General features: G+C 43.9%; 1 protein-coding gene across 1 annotated transcript in view; it reads right to left on the bottom strand.

Annotated features, from left to right (window-relative positions):
- SLC24A2 (solute carrier family 24 member 2) overlaps window positions 1-25122 on the bottom strand; it is a 399922-nt gene that overhangs the window by 5911 nt on the left and 368889 nt on the right. The window contains 2 exon segments of the mRNA XM_030192433.1: window positions 588-677; window positions 4682-4807. Coding sequence (XP_030048293.1) covers window positions 588-677; window positions 4682-4807 — 216 coding nt within the window.

Genomic DNA, 25122 nt, shown 5'->3' on the forward strand with positions numbered 1-25122 from the left:
TGCTGAGGGAGAGAGGAAAGCCCTGGGGGAAGATGCTGAGGTAGAAGGAGAGAAATAGGAGGCAGATACTGGGGTTAGAGGGAGAGGGAAAGGCAGGGAGGATAGATGCTGGGGAATTGGGTAGAGGAAGGGGATATGAATTCTGTATTAGGAAGTAGATGGGGAGAAGGTAGGAGAGTGGATGCTTGAATGAGAGAGTGGATGCTTGAATGAGAGAGTGAAGAGGAGGAGGATGGATGCTCAGATTGATACTGTACTGCCAAAGGAGTAAGCATTGTGCCAGAACTGTCATTCGCAGGAGGAACACTCCTATCAACCCTATCCAATGTTTGAACCAGTTGATCCAGCTTCTCCTCTGGCCAAGACACATCGCAGGATGAAATGTGGCAGAAAATTAACTGCCTTCTCACCTGTGCTCTCCCTGGTAGAAAAAACAAACCTGCCTATAAAGTATCTTTTACAGTTATTTACTTGAACTTCTGCAAACAAACTTAAAGGTGAATAAATGAACTTGTGAGCCAACATGGTTTATATTATTATCATTATTATTGAGAAAATACCTCTTTTTCTCTTTAGCATTTTCTTACCTGATGTGCCCACCAGACCATTAAATAAGAAAAAACTGCTATCCAAGCAATTGAGCCAAAAAATGTTATAGGGAAAAATTTTCTGGATGACTGAAAGAGAAATAAATAATGGGAAAAAAATTAGGTGTTCATATAGGATGCAAGTTTTTAGAAACAGGTTAAAAAATGAACACATAAAATTAGTGGTCAATAGCTAGTGCCAATTATATGAAATTTCAAGATTGCTCATGAACTGCATAAATTGCACAGTCCTCAAGGGTATTGGTGTCTACCGAGAAGGCAGCCAATGTATCCATGACCACACAGTGCATAGCAGAGGCGTAGCCAGACTTTCATGGGGGGGGGGGGGGGGGGGGGAGTCTGAGCCCAAAGTGCTCTGCTGCCAATATATAAATCCAAATCAGAGAAAATATTTCTTCACTCAACGTGAAATTAAACTCTGGAATTCATTGCCAGAGAATGTGGTAAAGGCAGTTAGCTTAGCGGGATTTAAAAAAGGTTTGGATAGCTTCCTAAAAGAAAAGTCCATAAGCCATTATTAAGATGGACTTGGGGAAAATCCACTGCTTATTTCTAGCATAAGCAGCATAAAATGTATTGTACTGTTTTGGGATCTTGCCAGGTACTTGTAACCTGGATTGGCCACTGTTGGAAACAGGATGCTAGGCTTGATGGACCTTTGGTCTGTCCCAGTATGACAACGCTTATGTTCTAAAAGTGGGAAGGCACATTTTGCCCGCCTCCTCACCGCTCTCTGTCCCCACCGCAACCCCACATACCTGTCATGGTGGGGGTTCCCAAGCCCCACCAGCAGATGCTTTCCTGTGGCGATACTAGGTGCTGTGCTGCGTGCCCTGCTTTCCTGCCCTGGCAAGCGTGTGCAAAGCTCGCGCATGCTCAATTTCACTAAAACCAAGCATGCAAGCGAGTGAGGGGAAAGCAGAGCAGGCAGGGCGGTGGAGAATATTGCCACAGGAAAGCTTCTGCTGGTGGTGCTTGGGGACCCCCGTCATCCAAACCAGCAGACTCTGGGGGCCCAAACCCAAATATGGGGGGTGGGGCCCAGACCTTCTCTGGCTATCTCACTGGTTCATAGTCATCATAACTGAATCTTAAAACTATCCAAATGAGAAAATACTTTATACTTATCTTAGATATGCTGCAATTAGACCCTGAATGATGTTGGAAACTGAGAGTTTTTGACGTCCTTCGAGGTCTAATTGCAGCTTACCTAAGATAAATATAAAGGATTTTCTCATTTGGAGAATTTTAAGATTCAGCTATGACAACTATGGACTGTGTGCAATGATGGAATCATTGGCTGCCTTCTTGGTCTGATTTCACTGGGCACAAATTATTTATTTTCTGACCGCACTGTCCACTTAATTCTATAAAAGTCGCCAAAACCTGTGCATGCAAATTTTGGTGCAGGCACAGTTTGCGCACAAAATTTAAATGAATAACAAGCCAATTAGTGCCAATAATTATTGGTGCTAATTCAAATCAGTTAATATGCATGTGCATGATTCATGTCTAAATTTTATGTGCGTCCCGGAAAAGGAGGTGTAGAAATGGGAGAGCCATGGGAGTTTTGGGGCAGAGTGTGGATCTGAGTTAAGCACGCAATCATAGAATAAGGGGGTTCTGTGCATAAATTTAGGCGGGGCATTTGCACGTTTTCATTGGTGCAAATGGGCAAACCTAAATTTACACATGAGCCCTGGTGCTTAAGTGCTATTCTTTAAACCGCGCCTAACTTTATGCGTGGCTTACAGAATAGCGCTTAAGTGTTTTTTTTCCACGCTGATTTTTAAGGGGAGATTTATAGACTTCACACGTATATCACATTTTTTACATTTGATTTTACAATATTAACATGTTGTGGTAAATATTTCATATTTTTGAATAAAAGACAGTATTTTTCAAGTAATACCTAAACCTTTTAGTTGGTTTGTATATTTGACAATTGAGTTTAGGCTACAGTGTATCATACTGCCAATTTATTGTTTTATTTATGATCAACACAATTAATTTTGTATAAGCTTTGCTTATCCCTCATTATTAAGCAATATAATGCAAAAAGCCTCATTTTAGATAGAACATAGAAATCAGAATTGAAAAATCTATATCAGGACGTTTACAATTCCGGTAGTATTATAAGAATAGGCTATCACAGAACCATGTGCCGACACATAGATGTCTGTGTGTTCCATTTTGGTAACATACACATCTATGCATTGCCAATTAATGACAAACACCACAAACATTCAGTACATGCAATTTCAGGGGGAAAAGATGACTTTGGGGGATTAAAGGGGAACCAAACCTAATCCCTCCTGTGGAACACAGCTAAAAACAAGCACTTATGTCCCAGGGAGAAGGTGTAAATCCTGATGATCTCTTTAGATAGATGTGCATTCCCCTTCTGAATTGGGGAATACTTGTGTATTTTTTTAGCCTCATCCTAAAACATGCCCAGATAACACCCTCATGTCTTATGCACATATTCACGATCTAGACATGTATATTCTGGCTTTCTAAAATTGACATTTAAGGGGTCCTTTCACTAAGCCGTGGCAAAAAGTGGTGTTCCTAGGGGGGGGGCAGTGGGTGCGGTCCGCCCCGGGGGCACGCTGCTGGGGGGTGCCGCACGCGCCTGTCCTCCGTTCGTTCCATGCTTCTTCTCTGCCCCGGAACAGGTTACTTCCTGTTCCGGGGCAGAGAAGAAGCATGGAACGAACGGAGGACAGGCGCACGCAGCACCCCCCCCCCAGCGGCGTGCACTCGGGGGGGGGGGGTCCTTTGCGGGGGGGGGGGGGGGTCCACGCTGCATCCGGGGGGGGGGGGCGCTGCACCCGGGGGTCGGGGAGCATCGGCGATCCGCCCCGGGTGTCAGCCCCCCCTAAGAACGCCACTGGCCTGCAGTAGTGTGGCGTGTGCTTTAGGCACATGCCGGGCCAGTTTTTACCTTATCTGGGGAAAAAAGCTTTGATAAGAGTACACTGTTAATAAGGAATGGCCTGGAATTTGGCAGCTTAGATTTAATGCTAAAAAAAAATGCAAGGTTATGCATTTGAGATGCAAAAACCCAAAGGAACAGTACAGTTTATGGGGTGAAGAACTTTTGTGCATGAAAGAGGACACTTGGATGTGATCGCATATGACGATCTTAAGGTGGTCAAACAGGTAGAAAAGGCGACGGCAAAAGCTAGAAGGATTCTTGGGTACATAGGGGGAGGATGGCCAGTAGGAAAAAGAGGTGATAATGCCCCTGTATAAGACTCTAGTGTGATGTCATTTAGAATATTGTGTACAATTCTAGATATCACAACTTCAAAAAGATATAAACAGGATGGAGTCGGTCCAGAGGGTGGATACGAAAATGGTCAGTGGTCTTAGTCATAAAGCGTATGGGCACAGACTTAAAGATTTCAATATGTATAGTTTGGAAGAAAGGTGTGTGTGTGTGTGTGTGTGTGTGTGGGGGGGGGGGGGATATGATAGAGGCATTTAAATCGTATGTGGCATAAATACACAGGAGGCGAGTCTCTTTCAACTGAAAGGAAGCTCTAGAATGAGGGGGCATAGGATGAAGGTGAAAAGGGATAGACGCAGAAGTAACCTGAGGAAATACTTCTTCATGGAAAGGGTGGTGAATTTCTGGAAGAGCCATCCGGTGGAAGTGATAGAGACAAAAATAGTATCTGAATTCAAGAGAGGTTGGGACAAGCACATAGGATCTCTAAGGCAGTGATAGGGAGAATAGAGGGCATGGATGGGCACATTGGAAAGGCCATATGGTCTTTATCTGCCTACATTTTTCTCTGTTTCAATCTACATATTCATAAGGCTTTGAGCAAGAAATAACTTTCACACTACGAATTATTCAAGACTATACTCCTGTTATCTATGTTTAAACTTCAAGTGCTGATATTTCTTTCACACTACATTCACCTAGGAATAGGGTGAAATAATTCTATAGTCTTTCACTAGAATCAGGATTCTGGTATGCTTATTCAAATAGTCCAGCTCTTTCAAATCTTCATTTGTTCTCAATGTTCCAATTTAAACTCTATTGAATAAAAAATACTCACTGGGTTTCTGGCATCTGGTAAGGTAATCCAAAGTGGAAATACAATTGGCAAAACAGCAAGGTAGACCAGTCTCTTGCGGTTTGTGGCAGGCCAAGCCAGACTGAGTGGTTGGTCTTCTTCACCATCCTGTGCAACTGCTTCTGTCACCTACCATGAAACACACACACACAAAAAATGGAAAGTAAGTCAAGATAAAGCAAAGAGCTTTGCATAACATCTCACGAAGGCTGTAGAGAAAATACATAGGCCTACTGGTGTAGTGTAGTAGTTAGGGTACAGTTGCGAACCTACTGCTCCTCCTTATCCTATTCGATTTTCTGCTCCATCATTCACCTAGGATACACCATTTAACATTTATGTGCTTAAACTTATATTCAAAAATCTCTGAGAAAGAGATGAAAGCAGTAGCATTGCTGGGGTGGGGAAGGGCAGATGGGGACTATGACTCCTGGGCACTGACTCATTGGGGGTGGGAGTGGGGGGAATGCTGAAAGAGCTGCTGACCAAGACCTTCAAAAGAAGCAGCAGGAAAAGGTAGGTAGCTTGGGTGGAAGAAGAGAGATTGGGAGAGTGAGGAGGGGTAAAATTCAAAGCAGCAGCAAAAAATGGAATAAACCTAAAAGGAAGAGATGAATGTCAGGGATAGTAGACAGGAGGATGGAGAAAAAAATGGCAACTGGATAGGAGAACATGGAACGAGTTAAGCGAATATATACAAAGGAATACTAAAACTAGATACTGGGACCAACATTATTAGATACATAAAATGTCCAGACAAAGGTAGAAAAACATTTTATTTTGCATTTATTTACTGGAATATGTTAGCTTTGGGAAATGTGCATCTTTAATGTCTTTGCATTTTGCTCAGTACACCACTGCATGAAAATGATTCCTGAGATCACATGTATAGTGATTATTTTCTTAAAATTCCGATAGTAGGGGGCTTATACAACATAGTTCACACTATAAAAGCCTAGTGCAGAGTTGAAAAAACATTTACCATATATGTCAAAAATCTACTAAAGGAGTGATACAAAAAGATGTTGTCAATAACATGGTCAGAGTATGCTTGTGCACAGAAAGTTGAAAATTGATCTAGATTATACATTGAGGTTTTTTTTCAGATGACAAATGTGCATTACCAATCTTAGGATACCCAACGCCTTCATGCTTGAGTTAGCAAAGTTAGCCTTGACAGAAAATTACTTCTGTTTCCAAGAGAAACTTTCTCCAAGTTCTGTTCTCCAAGAGAAAAAGGAACAGCCATGGGTGCCTCAATGGCACCTGATTCGGCTAATTTGTAGTTTGGTGATTTTGAAGCAAAACACCTTGCCAACCATCCTTTTTCTAAACATGTTAAACGCTGCAGTAGGTGCACATAGATGATATGCTTCTTTTGTGGCAGGGAAGTGAGGAGTATCTCAAGATCTTCTGTGATTGGTTAAATGAAAGAGATAATAATCTTAAATTTAAAATATCTTTTCATCACTGTGAGATTGAGATATTTTGATTTGTAAAGGCACATACAGGTTTAATACAACTGTTTACACAAAACCTACAGATAGTAATAAATAGAGTATAGTAGTTTTCATAATAAAGAGTCATTTGCTTTACAATCAGTTCCTACGTTAGCGTACATTATGTTCTGATTTTGCAGAATTTGAGAAACAGGCTGAAACTGTTCAAAATTTGGGGGGTTTCTAGTAAATATATTAATGAATGTTATATGAAAGCTAAGGAAGCAAATAGAGAAACCTTTTCGAAAAAGTATAAGAATAAAAGGGATCACAGCATAGTCTGCTCTGTACTCTTCAATTCTTGACTTTATCTTATGGCAGTCAAAGAATTATTAGGAAACACTGTCATTTGCTCAACAACCATTAGTGCTTTAGGAATAAGAGATTTATTGTAGGGAAAGAAATTTAAGAGACAGATTGGTACCATCAGTTCTGGCTGCCAGTAACTCCAAGAGTTACTGCCACATGGGTTGGTCACTTCCTGTGTAGCAGATGTTCTATCTGCAAGATTTCCACGTCAGTTACTTCATTCCAACACCCCTTTTTAGCTAAGAGGGTACAGATCAGACACTTTTCTAATTGTAAAATTGAAAATGTGATAAATTTAACTATGTGCCCTTGTCCAAAGTTTTATCTGGGGAAGATGAAAAGAAAAGTTAAAATTAGGTTACTTGAACATAAGAGCTGTTTGAAAAGACAAATACAGTACCTCTTGTTTCCCACTGCATTGAACATAATCGTTCTTTTGAAGAACTTAGATTTTGTGTATTCAAGGTGATCAAACAAAACTGGCATAAAAAAATCAGCGGAGAACATATTATTACAAGCTGAACAAAAAACGGTTTTTTAATTGAATACAATTATGATATCTGGTTTGAATTGTGAATTAGACCATTTTTTTTGTAAAGACGTTCTCCGGTTCTGCATAATCAGATGGAGTTTTTGTCTACTATATTTCTGGGGTTTAAGAATGTTAATGTTTAAGAAAGTGTATTGTTTATATTTGTTTTGGACAGTATGTACATAAGTACATAATTATTGCCATACTGGGACAGACCAAAAGTCCAGCAAGCCCAGCATCCTCTTTCCAACAGTGGCAAATCCAGGTTACAAGTACCTGGCAAGATCCCAAAACAGTACAATACATTTTATGCTGCTTATCCTAGAAATAAGTAGTGGATTTTCCCCAAGTCCATTTTAATAATGGCTTATGGACTTTTCCATTAGGAAGTCATCCAAACCTTTTTTAAACCCTGTTAAGCTAACTGCTTTTACTCCATTCTCTGGCAACGAATTCCAGAGTTCAATTACACGTTAAGTGAAGAAATTGTTTTTCTGATTTGTTTAAAATTTACCACTTTGTAGCTTCATTGCGTCCGTGCCCCCTAGCCCTAGTATTTTTGGAAACAGTAAACAATTGATTCATGTCTACCAGTTCCACTCCACTAATTATGTTATAGACCTCTGCTTTTTGTGGTATGTATCTGTTTGTGCATCTCTCCCTATCAGGAAAATATAAACACTAGTATTGTATAGCACACAGATGTTCTTAATGGTGCTATCCCTTCCTGCCACAGCCAGGCATTACCTCTGCCTCCAGAGCCTGGATTTCAGGTTCTGAGGACAGTAAACCCATATGTTTCAAATATTGTGTGGCTCCCTCAAATGGCCAACAATCAGTGGGATAGTTTTGCCCAAGCCTCTCAGTGTTTGAGAGGGCGTGCTCTGGTGTAAGCCCTTTTTGTTGAGTTTATTCAGACATTCAGCCAGCTCTTTTGCTCTTGGTTGGCAGGGAATGTAGGAGATCCAGGTGATCTCAGGATCAGCGGCCCATTTTTGCCTGTGTTGCCCGGTAAAGCGACTTTTTTCATTGGAGTGAAGTTCTCCTGTTACTTCATACTTCTTCGTGGTCGGCTTCATCAAGATTTCTGTTGTGCTCTTCTGATCACATGTGACCTCAGAAAACATTGTAATTGATCTAGGATATGGATCCATGGTGTTACGTCTGTGCTTCCCTCGCCCTCTGGTGGCCAGAACCGGTGGCTGCTGTGGACAGTCACCCGTTCCAGATTTCAGGCCAGTCCGGTCCGGGTCTTCCGGGCTGCCAGACTTGCTTGCGCGGATTGAACCTACACAGCACCCGTAGTTTCCTGGTGATGGTTGCAGCTGAGCTCCAGGTGCTGCTGGGCTTATTAGCCATTCTGAAACCTTGCTGCTTGTCTTTGCATTGCGTCTAAGGCCCTGGTATGTTGGTGCTTTTGCACTTCAGCCTGAGTTTGTTTCCTTGCTCTAGTTCTTGCCTGAAGTCTTGCCTGTTCTAGTTAGTCTATGTTTAGTTTAGGGTATTGCTTGTTTACTGTATTGCTTGTTTCCTAGTCTTGTGTCTTGTTTATAGGTCTTTGTCTAGTTCTGGGTTTATCTGTGTTTGTTCCCTGCTTCAGTGGCTGCTTGCAGCTTTCAGTTCAGTCTCTTGCCTAGCTGTGTTTGTTCCCTGTTTCAGTGGCTGCTCGCAGCTTTCAGTCCTGTCCTTTAGCCTAACCTTTCCCTGCCTTGCTGTCCCTGTGCTGCCTAGCTGTTAGCCAATCCTGCCCTGTCCAGTAAGTCCTGCCGGCCACCTGAAGCCTTGAGCTCAACTCTTGGTGGAAAGTGGCCAGGTGCAGGTGAAGCCTAACTGTTTGTCAGAGATCTGCCCTTTCTCTAGCGTGGCGTGGTTTTGCCTGTCACTGCCGCTCCTCGGCAGTGGCCCAAGGGCTCACAAACCCAGTTTCCAGCTTTGAAAACGTGACACATGGCTGTAACATTGCATGACTTCTTGTTGTATACTGGCAGAATCCCAGTTGTATCTGCCTGCCACGTCTCATTTGCATGGGTGCTTTGCTGAGTGTGGCCATAAGATTCAGGAGTCAATGGCCATCACTTCACTGTTGCACAAGAACTGCAGTTTGGCACTGATGCTTCTGTGGCGTGTATTGTGATGATGGACATGCCCTTCAGCACGGCTCATTCTGGGGAGTGTAGTTTGGCAATAGACACATCTCTTCTTTTCATGGTCCACTAGCAAGTCATCTCTTGTCCTTGCCTGGACCCACATGGACATCTTGTATGGCTCCATCTCATCTTTGAAGGTGCAGTCACCCGGCATATTTCGACCTGTCGGTTAATTTGGCAGTTGTTGATCCAAACTGAGCAGGTAGTCAATAGAGTGTGGGCACCTTCATGATTGGTGGCAATATTAAGCACTCTCAGTAGCCAAGTAGAGAATACTTGCTCCTTGGGCTCCTTCCAAGGAGATTTACTACCCTATGGCATGCCCACTTCTTGGTTTTCCAGTCTGAAGGCCATGGCATTGGGCCTTTAACAGGGTAGGCTGTCTTGTCTATACTGGAAGACATCACTGTGATCCTTACTTCTTTGCCCTTACTTCTTTGCCCTGGCTGGACTGGCTAGTGTCTTGCTGGCAGAGGGCTGCCCCCCTCTGGTGGTTACAAAGTTGTAGCTACCCATACTTGGACTTCTTTGGTAGCTGTTGCTGAGTGGCTGGCAAACTGCCTTGCTTCCAGTTCAGAAGGTAATCCTTTGCTTGATGAGTTCTTGCATGGTATGGCCTCTGTGTGTGCAAAGGCCTCAAAATCTCTGTCTTAGTCACGGTTATTGCTGGAGCCATCTCTTCTTGTAACTCTGATGTCTCTTTGACTTGTAAGGCCGCCTCCTCCTGCAGACTCCACTTCTGCGTCATTTAAGCTGGATGTTAGGGACCTCTGGCCTCAGTGTTCAGGTCCATGTCTCTTATCCATTCCACCATGCGTAGGCCTGTCTTCACTGGAATTGGCCAGCTGCCAAGTCCAGGTTTTGTTTGGAGTAGGGTCCAGCTGATAGCTGGAAGTTGTTACTCTGGAGGTAGCTGCATGTTCTGTATTGCAGAGAGTTTTCTGAACCCAATTTTTACAGAAGTACTTCTGTAAATCAGTTTCTGATTCAACCTCCAGGAGGCGCTGTTGCATAGATTTGTGGCTTCTGATTCAAAAAGGGGTGTGGTTTTACTAGGGCCTGGTGTCTGATGTTGTATGCTAGCTTGGGTCACATCAGTAAATGCTGTCTTTGGCTCAGGCCCACATAAAGCTGGGCTTAGCACTGACCACACCAAATTATAACATGGACTCGCAGCAGAGGTGCAATAGCACATGTGCCGTGCACCCTGGATCTTCTCTCCTCCCTCTGTGTGTTCCCCCAGCAGGCAATTAAGTGCCAGTGTGTTGGGTGGAGGCAGGGCCGTGCCTAGGGTCTCTGGCGCCCCCCTGCAGACTATCAGTTGGCGCCCCCCCCCCCCCCCCCCCCCCCCCGGTGAAAATGATCGCTCACCACTTGCCACACTGACAGGAATTGTCAGCAATATTCTTAGAAACAAATTGCTATACATTGCAAAATAAGATAGCAGATGTAAATTCTCAAAGTGGACATATTCCAAACGCTAAAATGAAAATAAAATGATTTTTTTCTACCTTTGTTGTCTGGTGACTTTCTTTTTCCGATCATGCTGGCCCAGTATCTGAGTCTGCTGCTATCTGTCCTCTTAACTCCATTTCCAGGGCTAATTTATTTCTTTACTTTCCTCCTTTCTTCTTCATTTCTTGCTCTATATCCATTTCCAGCAATTTCTTCTCTCTCCCTGGGTCCTGCCCTCCCATCCATGTCCATTCTTGTCCCTCTCTGCCCTTCCCTCCTCCATCCATAGCTAGCAATCCTCCTCTCTCCCCTCCCCTCCATTTCCAGCAAATTGTCCTCTCCCTGGGCCCCCATGTCCATCCTTGTCCCTCTCTGCCCTTCCCTGCTGCATCCATAGCTAGCAATCCTCCTCTCTCCCCTCCACTTCCAGCAATTTGTCCTCTCCCTGGGCCCTGCTGCTGCCCTCCCATCCATGCCTGCCATAGGCGGTCGGTGGCCCAACTGTTTGGGGAGGCTAAAGGGGGCGGGGTTAGGGGTGGGCCAGGGGCGGAGCTTACCTCCATAAGTGTTTGACAACACACAGAAAAAGAATAAGTAAAAATAAAAGTCACAGTTAATACCTTTTATTAAATTTAGATATTAGATATGTATCATATGTCAAAGAATAAAGTGGTTGCTCAAAGCATATACTAAACACAATCGCTCAACTGCAAAACACTATGCACAACTTTGTGCAAAAACACACTCAGAACCTTACTGTACCATAAATATTACACTGGGAAGACCCTAATACACCAATATACCACCATACGGAACATGCAGACCGTCAACAATATGAAACAAGGGATCATAATATCATGATACGTGTAGAGCCAAAAAACACCCTTTTAGGGTGGCTAGTGTTCACAATGAGCTCCTTTTATTAACGACCATGTGTAGATCCTTCAAGAGGTAGTGTGTCATGATTTACGCTGTACACCCTTTCTGGTGTTTTGGTGCCAACTTAGTAAGGCCAACACACAATCTCTCCACTGCAAAACACTATATACAAACTTGTGCAAAACACACTCATAGCCTTACCAAACCATAACAGCACTAATTCCAAGGACAGAACGAGCTACAACCTTTATGTGTGGAAAGGCAGCACTATAATTACACCGGGCTCTAAAACACCAGTACACAACCTAGTGAAACCAAAATAAAACAAAAAGGGCTGCAAATACTTCACGCTAGCAGAATACTGCATCTTGATCACACATGAAAAACACATGGCTTAACAGATATGAAGGCAAAATACAAGAAGTCAGACTCAGCATGCAGCAATACTAGAAACATTGAAACTTACATGCAAAATATCACAGATGTACATTTCCAAAAGCTGACATATTCCAATTAATAAATTTTGAATAAAAAATGTTTTCTACCTTTGCTGTCAGAGCATTTAGTTTTTCTATTAGCTTTGGTCCCAGTGTCTTCTTTCCATTTGATATTTTTTTCTCTCATCATGTCCACCATCTTTCTGTGTCCTTATGCGTCCTGTCTACCACCCTATCCTTTCTCCAGTTTCAACATCTGCCCTCAAAGTGTTCCAATCCAGCCTTTAAATTCAGCAATTTCCCCTCCATCCATATAAAGCATTTCTCCTCACTCCCCTCCATCCATGTGCATCTACAACCTTTGTCTTCTCTTCCCTCCATCCATGTCCAGCATTTCTCCTCTCTCCCTTCCACTCCATCCGTGTGCATCTCCTTCCTTTATCTTTCCTTCCCTCCATCCTTGTCCAACATTTCTCCTCTCTTCCCTGCCCTCCACTCCATCCATGTCCAGCATTTCTCCTCTCTTCCCTCCCCTCCATCCATGTGCATCTCCTTCCTGACGTCCCTCCCCTCCATCCATCCATGTCCAACAACTCTCCATTCTCCCCTTCCCTCTCCTCCATCCATCCACCCATATCCTGCAAATTTCCTCTCTCCCCTGTCCCCATTCATCCATCCATGTCCAGAATTCTCCTCTCTCCCTTGCCCTCCCCTCCATCCATCCATCCATGTCCAGGAACTCTCCGTTCTCCCCTGCCCTCTCCTCCATCCATCTCCAGAAAATTTCCTCTCTCCCCTGTCCCCATTCATCCATCCATAGTAACATAGTAGATGACGGCAGAAAAAGACCTGCATGGTCCATCTAGTCTGCCCAAGATATGAGTTTATCTTGAATTTGTACCTGTCTTTTTCAGGGCACAGACCGTATAAGTCTGCCCAGCAGTATTTCCCGCCTCCCAACCACCAGTCCCGTCTCCCATCACCGGCTCTGGTACAGACCGTATAAGTCTGCCCTCCCCTATCCTAGCCTCCCAACCACCAACCCCTCTTCCCCCCACCTGCTCCGCAACCCAATTTCAGCTAAGCTTCTGAGGATCCATTTCTGCTGCACAGGATTCCTTTATGCATATCCCACGCATGTTTGAATTCCGTTACCGTTTTCATCTCCACCACCTCCCACGGGAGGGCATTCCAAGCGTCCACCACCCTCTCCGTGAAAAAATACTTCCTGACATCTTTTTTTTTTTTTTAATTATTTTATTTATAAGTTTTAACAAATTATTACAAGAACACTTGGTTCCTGACATCTTTTTTGAGTCTGCCCCCCTTCAATCTCATTTCATGTCCTCTTGTTCTACCGCCTTCCCATCTCAGGATCCCATCTTCCCATCTCCCATCATCCATGTCCAGAATTCTCCTCTCTCCCTTGCCCTCCCCTCCATCCATCCATGTCCAGGAACTCTCCGTTCTCCCCTGCCCTCTCCTCCATCTATCTCCAGATAATTTCCTCTCTCCCCTGTCCCCTCGATCTATGCCCAGCAATTCTCCTCTCTTCCCTGCCCTCCCCTCCATCCATCCATGTCAGCAATTCTCTCCCCTGCTCTCCCCTCTCCCCTCTTCCCTCCTGTCCAGTGATTTCTTCTCTCTCCCTGCCCTGCATCCATACATGGCCAACAATTCTCCTCTCCCCTGCCCTCCCCCCTACATGTGGCAGGCTGCAGCGTTTTTGCGAGGCAGCTCTGGCTCTCCCTCCTTCCTTCCTTGGTTCCCGCTCTGGGCTGGCTCCCCGATCGGCGGCAGCCCCCCCCCCCCCCCGCGTGTTTTAACCTTTACTCTCCGACGTGGGAGCGATGTCAATCAATGAAGAACGTAGAACAGACTCGCTTCCAGCTTCTCTCTTCACACAGTGTCCCGCCCTCGCGGGAACAGGAAGTGCATCATCGCTGACGCTGAAGGCGGGACACTGTGAAGAGAGAAGTTGGAAGCGAGTCTGTTCTACGTTCTTCATTGATTGACATCGCTCCCACGTCGGAGAGTAAAGGTTAAAACACGCGGGGGGGGGGGGGGGGGGGGGGGGCTGCCGCCGATCGGGGAGCCAGAGCGGGAACCAAGTAAGGAAGAAGGGAGAGCCCGAGCTGCCTCACAAAAGCGCTACGCTTGTGAGGGCAGCAGGGAAGTCCACGATTGGGCCAGGGCGAGGGTAAGCACCGCGGCGGCGCCCTCCAGAGGTGGGCGCCCCCCTGCGGCGCTTACCTCGCTTACCGCATCGGCACGGCCCTGGGTGGAGGGATAACTGTTTCAATCTGTGTCACAGAACTTGTCTCATTTTCTATGTGAATTGCTCACTGAAACTGGATGTCTCACTAACAGTGCATGCAGCTTCAGTGTAAGCTAGGCTGCTAAAAATAAACAGTATTTCTGAGCTATCACAGTCAGGATGGAATCTATACAATGATTTTCTCTATTTAGAGGTGTGTCTGTCTCATTCTCAAAGTTTACTAGGGTTAATAAACTGACAGGGATGAGCACTAATACTGGGGCTTCATTTGCATTAGCTAGTTCTGTTTCTACCCCCTGCTTCTCGGGTGCCAAACTTTTTTGTGTACTTCCCTTCACTGGCAGAGCGGAGGGCTTTGTTTTCTCAGCTTGCGTTCCCGTATCTGGCTGCAGGGACACACCCCTATCATCTAGTGAACCCATGATTAGAGGGACATCTGACTTTGATTCTTCTGGTATGCTTAAAAGTGTGCCTCTCAAATGCGCTGGGGTTTGTTTTTCCCTGCTATCAGGCGGTGTAGGCGGTTGCCCTGTTTCAAACTTTTCTGGTTCTAAGGGAATAGGAGACTTGATTTCTTTCGCTCCTGTTTTTCCTGTATGACAGGCTAGTTTTCAGTTCTGCTGGAATATCCCTATGCTGTGCCTCCCTTGCTGTAATGTTTAACTGAACTGGCGTTGTGGGAAGCTGTCCCCTGCCATTCCCCTGCCAAACTGTAGGGGAAGAGAGGATTTGCCTTCCTCTGTTTGTTTAGTCTTCAATCTTAATGAAGTTTGAGAGACACTATCTGACCATTCACATACCAAAGACACATTGTGGGGCATTTTCGAAAGAAACGTCTAAGTTAGAATTTGGACATTTTACAAAGACGTCCAAATTCCGAAGCAAAAAGGCGATCATTTTCAAAAAAGATGGATGTCCATCTTTTGTGTTTGAAAATACCATGGACATCCTGCGATTTGGACATTTTGCGATTTGGATGTCTTTGATTTTTGGCCATTTTTGAAAAAAAGACGTCCAAGTCTAAAACGTCCAAAGGCAAGCCATTGGGGCGTGGGAGGAGCCAGCATTTTTAGTAGACTGGTCCCCCTGACATGCCAGGACAGCAATCGGGCACCTTAGGGGGTACTACAGTAGACTTCATAAAATGCTCCCAGGTACACAGCTCCCTTACCTTGTGTGCTGAGCCCCCCAACTCCCCCAAAACCCACTATCCCCAACTGTACACCACTACCATAGCCCTTACAGGTGAAGGGGGCAGCTATATGTGGATACAGTGGGTTTCTGCTGGGTTTTGGAGGGCTCACAGTTTCTTGCACAAGTGTAACAGGTAGTGGGGGGATGGGCCTGGGTCCACCTGTCTGAAGTGCACTAAACTACTCCAGGGACCTGCATGCTGCTGTCATGGATCCGAGTATGACATCTGAGGCTGGCAAGTAATGCTCTTCAACACACTTTTTGGGGGTGGAAGAGGGTCAGTGACCACTGGGGGAGTAAGGGGAGGTCATCCCCGATTCCCTCCAGTGGTCATCTGGTCATTTGGGGCACCTTTTTGGTAAGAAAAACAGGTATAGCTCAAAACATCCAAGTTTTAGTGCTGGACGTTTTTGCTTTGTTCCGTTATAGCTGAAAGATGTCCAAGTCTTAGCCCAAGTTCCAACTTGAACACGCCCCTGATATGCCCCCTTGAGATTTGGACGTCCTTCCGATGGACTTCAAAAAGCAGTTTTGATAACACCAATTTGGACGTTTCTGTGAGATGGACGTCCAAGTGCCGATTTATGCCAGTTTTTGGACATCTATGTCTTTCGAAAATGAGCCCAATTGTTACTGCTCTTATTTCTTTCTTACTGCCTCCTTCTGTTTGCAGAGTAACCAGGGCCCCCACCCTTAGGCAGGTGTGGTCTACAATCTGTTTGCACGGCTTGTGTGTTCTCTATATCTGTTTTTAGTTTTCAAATTCAAATCAGTGAACACATCATACTCTGTAAATCACTTAGAAATAAACCAGAATAATCAGAAGAAAGAAAAAGCCTCACCACCCCCCCTGTTTACTAAGCCACGCTAGCAGCTGCGGTATGCTATTGCCAACACAGCCCATTGCTGCACAGCAGCTGCTAGCGCATCTTAGTAAACAGGGGGGGTCAGTGAGCCAAGACTTACTTAACTCAGTCCATCAATGGCTTCAATATAATCATAGGCTGAAAAAAAACCTGTGGTTTATTGAAAACAGAAAAGGGTGGGAAGTTGACCACGGACACCCGAGACTGGAAAAAATGGACTTAAAAACAAAAACGTTTATTTAATAAAGGACTCAACACAAACGTTGTGTTTTGGTCGCTAGGCCTGCATCAGGAGTCTGCATGGATAGAAAAGCATCCAATGCCTTGATTTTATAAACTATTTTCTTAAGAGTTCAAAAAGCACTTAGCTTCAAATCTCAGAAGTTTCAAACTTTGTACACTTCTTCTCAAAGACTCCAGCAGCTCTCTTCTAACACACCGCAAGCATCCGATGATGGACAGCATTTCGAATCTCTGCTTCAGGAATTTGCGGGACTTTATTAATTAGTCTCAGCTCATTCAGCTGGTGTCTGTGGGCTCGCTGGAGTCTTTGGGCAGAAGCATACGAAGTTTGAAACTTCTGAGATTTGAAGCTAAGTGCTTTTTGAACTCTTAAGAAAATATTTTATAGAAGTGATTGAAAAATTACCTAAGAAATGTTATTTTCTAACTACAGGAGGGTTCTTTTAGCCTATGATTATATTGAAGATACTGATGGACTGAAGTTTAGTAAGTCTTGGCTCAATGAGGCTTTTACCTTCTTCTGAAGATTCTGGGTTATTTCTAAGTGATTTATAGAGTGTGGTGTGTTCACTGATTTTTACTTGCTGATTTAATTCCCCACTCCCTTTCTCTGTTTTAGTTTGCCAGAAGAGCAGTGGGCTGTATCCCCTCTCCTTCTTCCGCACTAGCTTCTGCTTTTAGCTTTCTTATTATTGGTGTTGTGTCTCCTTTAGAGATTCCTTCAGTTTCCCTAAGCTATGAGGAAACCTCTACATTTTCTAACCAGTCCTTTCTATTGTGCTTCACTACAGGGAACAACTCTCTGCCTTGATTTTCAACATACTGTGTACTTTTGTTTTCTGTCAGAGTAAGTTTTAAATTTGTACTGTCTGTTTCAGTCAAAGGTACAGAGCGTTCCTGTTTCTCATTTACCAGTGTCTTATCTGCCTGCATTTTGTTAATTAACAGACAGGTCATTGTGCCAACTTCGTTTGTTCTACCGCTGACACAGTGCTCCAGACGTCTGAAACTGTTTCACCTAAGATCTTGCTTTTCTGATTCAGTATTTTGGTCTGACTGGGATTCAGATCCAAAGAAAGAAATAATTCAGAAATGCCCTGCTTGGTGCATTCATTCACTACATAACAATCAGGTAAATCACATTTGTTCTCTTTATTATCAGTCTGTTTCCCTGGCAGGGTCCAGCCCTGCCTCTTTTAGAATGTGAATCTGAGATTTTAAATCTCCTATCTGTTTATCCATAGTAACATAGTAGATGATGGCAGATAAAGACCTGTATGGTCCGTCCAGTCTGCCCAATAAGATAAATTCATTACATATGGTGTGAAGTGATACATCATATGTATACCTGATCTTGATTTATCCTTGCCATTTTTATGGCATAGACTGTAGAAGTCTGTCCAGCACTGGCCTTGTTCTAAAATTTCTGAAGTTGTTGTCAAAGCCCCCGTCATTGGTGCACCACTGGACATCATGCAATCGTTTAGAAAATGAATTAATATTTGTGATGTTGCTGCAAGAGCAATTGCAATGAGGTGGAGACGTTTCAGTCCTTTTAATTCAAAAAGAACAGCAGTTTATATTTGATTGGGTGACAGTATCCCCCAGAGGGTTGAATAAAGAAATTTAGTGGATAACATAGAGGTCTATCATCAAACTGAACCAATCAGCAGGGAGTTCAATTTTCCAGGGGCACGTCAGTGGGATACTTGAAGACCCACGTATGTGTCGGTGTTCCTGTGTAGCAGGGAGGTGAGCAGGGACGAGGGTCCCCCCTCCCTTGGACAGCTGTAAAAATAATATACTGCAAGACAGACTTCAAGATTTCAAGCACTGTGTTTGCTAAGAATTTAATAAGTAAAGCATTTTGAAAGTGGTGTTACAGTCTAGTAGTAATATGATTTTAATTTGCAGCATTGTTCTCCTGAAGATGCCGTTGGATGGCAAAACGTAGCACCGAGTCGAGAACAGTAGAGGAGAAAAGACTCTGCACTTTGCACAAAGCACTACAGATTCACTGCAAGCTATGTTCACCACTGAAAGTTTTACTAAACACGGATCAAGCCTTCTCATAAGCTAAGTGGTTTTCACTACTCAGATTTCAGCTCTGTGGATATCGATACAAGCTGTATTATGGGTAACTGATTCTGCTAAAAAATTACATGTAGAACTTAGGCGAGTGAATTCATAAACTGGCAGATATCCTAGGCATGTAACAGAGGATTCTTCAAAGCAGAATAGAGGATTCATTCAAAGTATATTGGAATATGTTTGTGGCTTGTGGAGAGCTAATTGACTAACTTACTTCCGGCAATTCCTGTCAGTAAAGGCATAAAGTGAGGGCTACTGGTGCAATGATGGAATGTAGCTGAGTGCATGTATAGGTGATCATACCTGCAGTGGAATGCACTTCACTTGCACTGAGCACTACAAAATTATTTTAAAATATAAATTAAGGTTTCAAGTATTGGGAATGCATCATATTTTTAAATTAAGATTGGTTTCATTTACAGTAGAATTAAATTTTAACTGCCAGACCCTCAACCATTCTTCTAACGTTTGGAGATCTCTTCTCATGGTTTCCACTCCCTCCAGGCTATCCACTCTATTGGCTATCTTCGTGATATCTGCAAAATGGCAAACATTTCCTTCTAACCCTTCAGCAATGTCTCTCACAAATATATTCAACAGAATCGACCCCAGCATCGACCCCTGAGGCACTCCAATACTCACCTTCCTTTCCTCCGAGCTGATTCCATTTACCACCACCCTCTGCCACCTATCGGTCAACCGGTTTCCAATCCAGTTCACCACTTTGGGTCCTAAATTCAGCCCTCTCAGCTTACTGATGAGCCTTCTGTGAGGGACCGTATCAAAGGCTTTGCTGAAATCCAAGTAGATCACATCTATTGCACGTCCTTCATCCAGTTCTTTGGTCACCCAGTCAAAGAAGTCAATAAGATTTGTTTGGCAGGATTTTCCCTTTCTTTAGTTGTGATTGCTAATTGAGCTAATTTTTCTCTAGAGAGCATATGTGCCTCTTCTAGAGTATGAATCTTGCCTGCCCATTCTGAGATTATGGTCTTAGACAGTTTAAAATTCTTCTCCGATAGCTTCACCTTCCCATCTATAGGGCAGAGAGAAAAGCCATCCTATTTTCCTCAGTGCTTTACCACTGCCTTCCTGCAAGGTTCAGGGGTTGAATTGCAGCTTCAGAGGTAACTTCTGCATTGCACCTGGGACAGGCCATAGGATCTGCCCACTCTCCTATGATTTTGGCTACTTAGGTCCATGAGCCGCCATAGGAACCCTCAGGAATGGCTGCCCCTTCTTATCCTGCCGTTTAATACCCCACCTGAACTTAAATATGATTATGCAAACAGTCTATCAAGAGTACAAGCCTATGTCACCAGCATCAAAAGTGCATATCGTTTTCCCAGAATTCTGCACAGTTACATTCACAGCTTTCAAATCTACACAATCACCCGGAAAATATCCACCTAATGACACCATTTGATCTAGATTGTACCTTGTGGGTTCTTTTGTATTTTCAGTTGACAAATGTGTATAGACTACAAACACACACATTCACCCAGGAAATAGGATACCATAGATAGGTAGTCTCGAAACTCCCGTGCATGGGGAGGAGGCAATGAAGGGTCTGGTTTGTAGAGATTCACGGTTACATCTCTGCAGTGCACAGAGATGGAATATCAGGGGAAAAGAAAGAAAGAAAGAAAGAAGTCTGTAAAATACCAGTGCATAGTGAAGTTATACTCCTGCTCTGCCCTGCCTAGGTGGGGAAGAACATGACCAGGATGACCAATCAAATATGTACACATGGACAGAGCCTGGCCAGGGTAACAAGCATGTCCACAGAAAAGAGGAATGTTTCTCTCCCTCATTTACTAAGGCCCAGATGCTCAAAACTCCGGCACTGTTAACAGCGCCGGAAAAATTCCACCAGATCAGCAAGGAACTCCCTAATGCTCAACGCTAATGAGATGCAAATTTAGGCACTCTCATAGTGTTGAGCATTAGGGACTTCTGCGGGAAGATTATGCCTAGGCATGTGCTCAAAAGCTGTATGTTAAGCACATGCCCAGAATGCCAGACAGGGAGGATGGAAGGAGGAGGAAGAAGTGCATTTTGGTAAGGAACAGGATAGAAGGGACAGCGGCCAAAGGAGGAAGGGGGAAGATATAAGGGAAGCGAGTAGTGGTGGTAGAGATGGGGGGGGGGGGGGGGGGGGAGAAAAGACAGTCACCCCTCCACTCCTGAAATAACCTCTTGTGCCTTCTCTTTGGCTTGGCCGAAAATGCAGGTATGATGCACTCCCCTGGCTGACTGCTCTCCCTGCTCAAGTCCAGCAAATCTGCCACCCTCCAGGTAAAGGCCTGGTTCCTCCTCTCCTTCCCGGTCTCCCTATTCCTCCCCATGACTAGGCACAATCCTAATGCCAGCTTGGAGCTGGCACAGGATCTGCGTGGGAGGAACACCCTTGTTTGGTGCGCTGCCCGCTGAGCATTGGGGAGGAATATGGAATGACCTCCTTAGCATTTATTCATTTAGATCCAAGCAGTTTACAACCTCTTTTCAGGTACTGATACTGCCCCTAATGGGCTCACAATCTGTACTCGGGGCAATGGAGAGCTAAGTGACTTGCCCAGGGTCACATGGAGTTGTAGAGGGAATTGAACCTGGTTTTCCAGGTCTATAACCCGCTGCACTAACCATTAGGCCACTCCTGCATTCCTCTATTTGCATGCCCGTTGTGCTCAGAGCTGGCGAGCTCATTCTTTCACATGCTCGTCGGCTCTGAGCACTTGGCACCAGCAAATGCGGGTGCTAGTCCAGCACTAATGGCCTCTAGCATCTGCATTGCTTCTGAGCATCAGGGCCCCTCTGATAAGGGAGGGTGAAGATCTCTGGCTGTGACAGAGGGATTCAGAAACAAAGCAGTGTAAACACAGGCATGTCAGATGAAGCCAAAAGGTGAGACATTGAATACCTAGGGAGAGGCCTCTAGAAAGCTCAATTCACAGTTATGCGAGCCCAATTTACACAGACAAAAGCAGGTTTGTACCATTCTGCATAAAAAATGCATCTGCTAAATATCATGAGGATGTTAATAAGCGGATGCTAAATTATGTTAGCACACTAAATGTCTCAGCTTCTCCTGTTGGCTTCCAAGTAGTATAACATGTACCAAATAATCCTGGCACTTGGGGTTGCTTGTTAGTGCAGACAGAACTAGGAGACCTACTACACTCCAGGAAAGAGTCAAAATAGAGCAGACAGTTCTTTGAGAACAGACAATCGACAGGAGAGCATGTTTAGAACATTAGCCTTGTGCCTCAATAATGATCTTCAAAGAGCAGTGTAAGAGCACATGATTGTGGACAGATGGAAGCATGCAAGGGAAAATTCTGGAAGAAATCTAGCCACCCTGACTCAGAAGGTAAACAGCATCTGACAACTACTCTGAAAAACCAATCTGTAGCATAAGCACCATAATGGCTGCAGTACAAAGTGTGCTACTGCCTTAAAGCTCAAAGAAATGAGTTTGTACTCAAATAAAAGCCATGGACAATCTCAAAAAAGCCTCAAGACAGAATTGTATGGTCTTTTTGACCACAATAACAATGACAGCAAAGATCTTTGTGCTCTGGTAACCTCTTGATAGAAAATATATTTGCGTTGAGTAACGAAAAACAGACATTTCTGGAGTGGACTTCCTCATGTCTGTCTCTTCTGTCACTACTTCATGGTCATTCCCTCCCTTTCCTCTGTGACTTCCCTGTCTTGTTGGTAGCCTGTGAATTGTGAAACCATTGTATTTATGTTGGGGGGGAGGGAGGAGGAATGGGAGGCGGACTGGTAAGCCCCATCGCGAAGCTTAGTCACTTACTCCTGGAAGGAGTTGCTAAGATGGAGCCTCTCTTACCTACTTTTGTGACTAGACAGAGGGCAAAGTAAGAATGACATCTATGCATTCCTTATAATGTTTTTTCTATATATTGTTTTTTTCTTCAGACCGTGAGAGGTAGACTCAAAATCACTTGTAAATCACCATAACATTATTCTTCTATGGTGACAGAGTTCTAAACCTTTTTCGTCATAGGTCTCAAATATTCATATGTTCATAGTATTCATTTTTTTCAAAACGTTTTTATATTTTCCAGTCTTTCAAAGTCTTTAAATATATATATCCACAAGGGAATGGAATAAATTTCTTTTACTTAGCTTTTAAAGATGCAAGGTGAGGCAGCATAGGCTTTTGCAAGGTATGCCCCTTTATGTCATGAGTATCGGGGCTTTTGAACAGTGGATACTCGTGTTTTGAGACATAAAGGGGCATACCTTGAAAAAGCCTCTTTACCTGCTTCTACCACAAGAGGTAAAGGTATATACAAGAGGCATAGCAGAACGATGGCAGTGAAAACAGCATTGTGTTTAAAAACTGTAGACTAACAGAAGGTGATTAATACAGCCAGTAATTTGAATAGCTATGAGAGTTTAAGTTTGTTAAGATAAAGTTTGTTTTGGAAGCCAGTAGTCTTAAAGTGACAGCTGTGCAGCATCAAAAGATTTTCTTTAAAGTAAGTACCCTTGAAAGTGGGGTACCTCTAGCAGAGAATGAGTTTGAAAAGCACCTTAATGCTATAGCTTGCAGCCTTCAGCTGGAGTGGCAATGCTGGACCAAACTTTATCATTTAAGTCCCTTCTAAGTGGAAACGATGAAGAATATGTGGATTAAGTCAGAAGGTATTTAAAGACAGCTGAGAGAAGCTGCTGAGAGAAAATGCCGCGCAACATGGACACTATCCTGATATTGAAAGGTACTAAAGTAAACTAACTTTTGGGATTTTAGTGGGGAACTTCGAGAGAAGGTGCCATATCTTGTACTGGGAGCTTAACATGTTCTAATTTGCTTTTCAAGATTAAAGATGCTAGTGAAAGTTCTAAAAACTGTTTTTTTCCAAGTGTATCTCTCTGGAAATCTGTCTTACAGGGCAATCACAGTTACTGAGAAATGGAGCCATTCCTCTTCAGCCACCTTAGATGTGCTTGCAGGGCTTGCACACTCGATCCAGTAGCAGAGGGCGACAACATGCAAACACCATACCAAGTGCATCCTTGGATATGGGTCTTCAAACAGCGGGTAAACCTAAGCATACACAAGCTCTACATGAGTATGTTTCCAGTGTAGAAGACACTCAGATCCTGCTCCATAGATGCACAGCAGAGACCTCTGGTGCTCTACCACAGAAGTGTTTATTAGCCTTTTATAACTTTAGAATATTCCTCAGCTTCTCCAAAGGAGGCAGTTTCTCCTGCCTGTGAGTGATGCTGGTAGCAGCAGCAGACGTCTCTTGGAGGGAAACTGTACTGGTAGAAACACCAAGCACAATGGGAATTTCCTTGACTTTGGCTTTAGATTCCCGGCTGCTGCAACTTTACTGCAAGGTGAAGGGGCATGGTCTAACCTTACCAGATAATATACATATGACTAAGAGGAAAGAGGATCTCTGGTTAACCAAGCCATTGCACCTGAAAAGAGAAGGAGGGATGTCCATCTAACAGAGCCAACAAAGCCTGCCACTTTGCACAAATTGAGAAGGAATCAACTCTGCACACATTCCTACAAAGAAGTACGGGGAGTAAAAGTTACAAACCTGAAGAAACAATAAGATACCAGAGGAAGGTCCCAGGAGAATCACCAGGATAGAGGATTCAGTAGCTGTGTGCCCATCAGGGAAGGGACCACCTACAAGGACTCTGTACTTGAAGGCTCAGAAAGCCCTATTACACGCAGAGCAGCTTCCCTCTGGAGAAGGCATCCAAAGAGAGAAAAGCTGGAAAGGACTTTTACTAGGAACCTCTACCAAGGTAGAGTTTCATAAGGAAACCTACTAAAAGACTGTAAGGGGGTAATTCTGTAAGTGGGCACCACCTTTTAGGCATAGATCTGGTTTAATTGCGGGGAACCGAATGTGACAATGGTGCGCATAACTTACCATATTCCGTAAGTTACACGCATAAGTGGCAGCCCCGCCTATGCCCCTCCCATGCTCCAAACTTGTGAATGCCCCTTGTATTTACATGCACCCTTATAGAATATCACTTCAGTGATTTGCCATCACTTGTGTGCATAAGTGTAAATTTACTTATAAAAGTGACAGTATTCTGCATATTTATGCACTCAAGGGATGTGTAAATGTGGAGGCCGTGTTACAAAATTGCCCTTCATGTGATTGAAACTACTTTGTTCTACTACTGCTTATACATAGTTCATGCTGACGTTTGTTCAGAGTTTTTTCTGCATTATCCAAGTTTAAATAAACCCTTTTGGTTCAGAATTAAAATACAGCTTGGACTGACGCGTTGAATGAAAGGAGAGGGCTGAATGAGTGGATTGCTGTGCCTATCAGCCTCCCAACCCTGACCACCCTACAAACTGTTAAATTTATATTAAGTAATCCACTCGGATGTTCATCAGGCAAATAAGGGGTTACACTTGCATTTCATTACGTTGCCTGTGGTGTTTATACTTTCGGTAGCACATTATTTATGCACACAG

The sequence above is a fragment of the Microcaecilia unicolor genome, chromosome 2 (genome assembly GCF_901765095.1).
Source record: "Microcaecilia unicolor chromosome 2, aMicUni1.1, whole genome shotgun sequence".
NCBI lineage: Eukaryota > Metazoa > Chordata > Amphibia > Gymnophiona > Siphonopidae > Microcaecilia > Microcaecilia unicolor.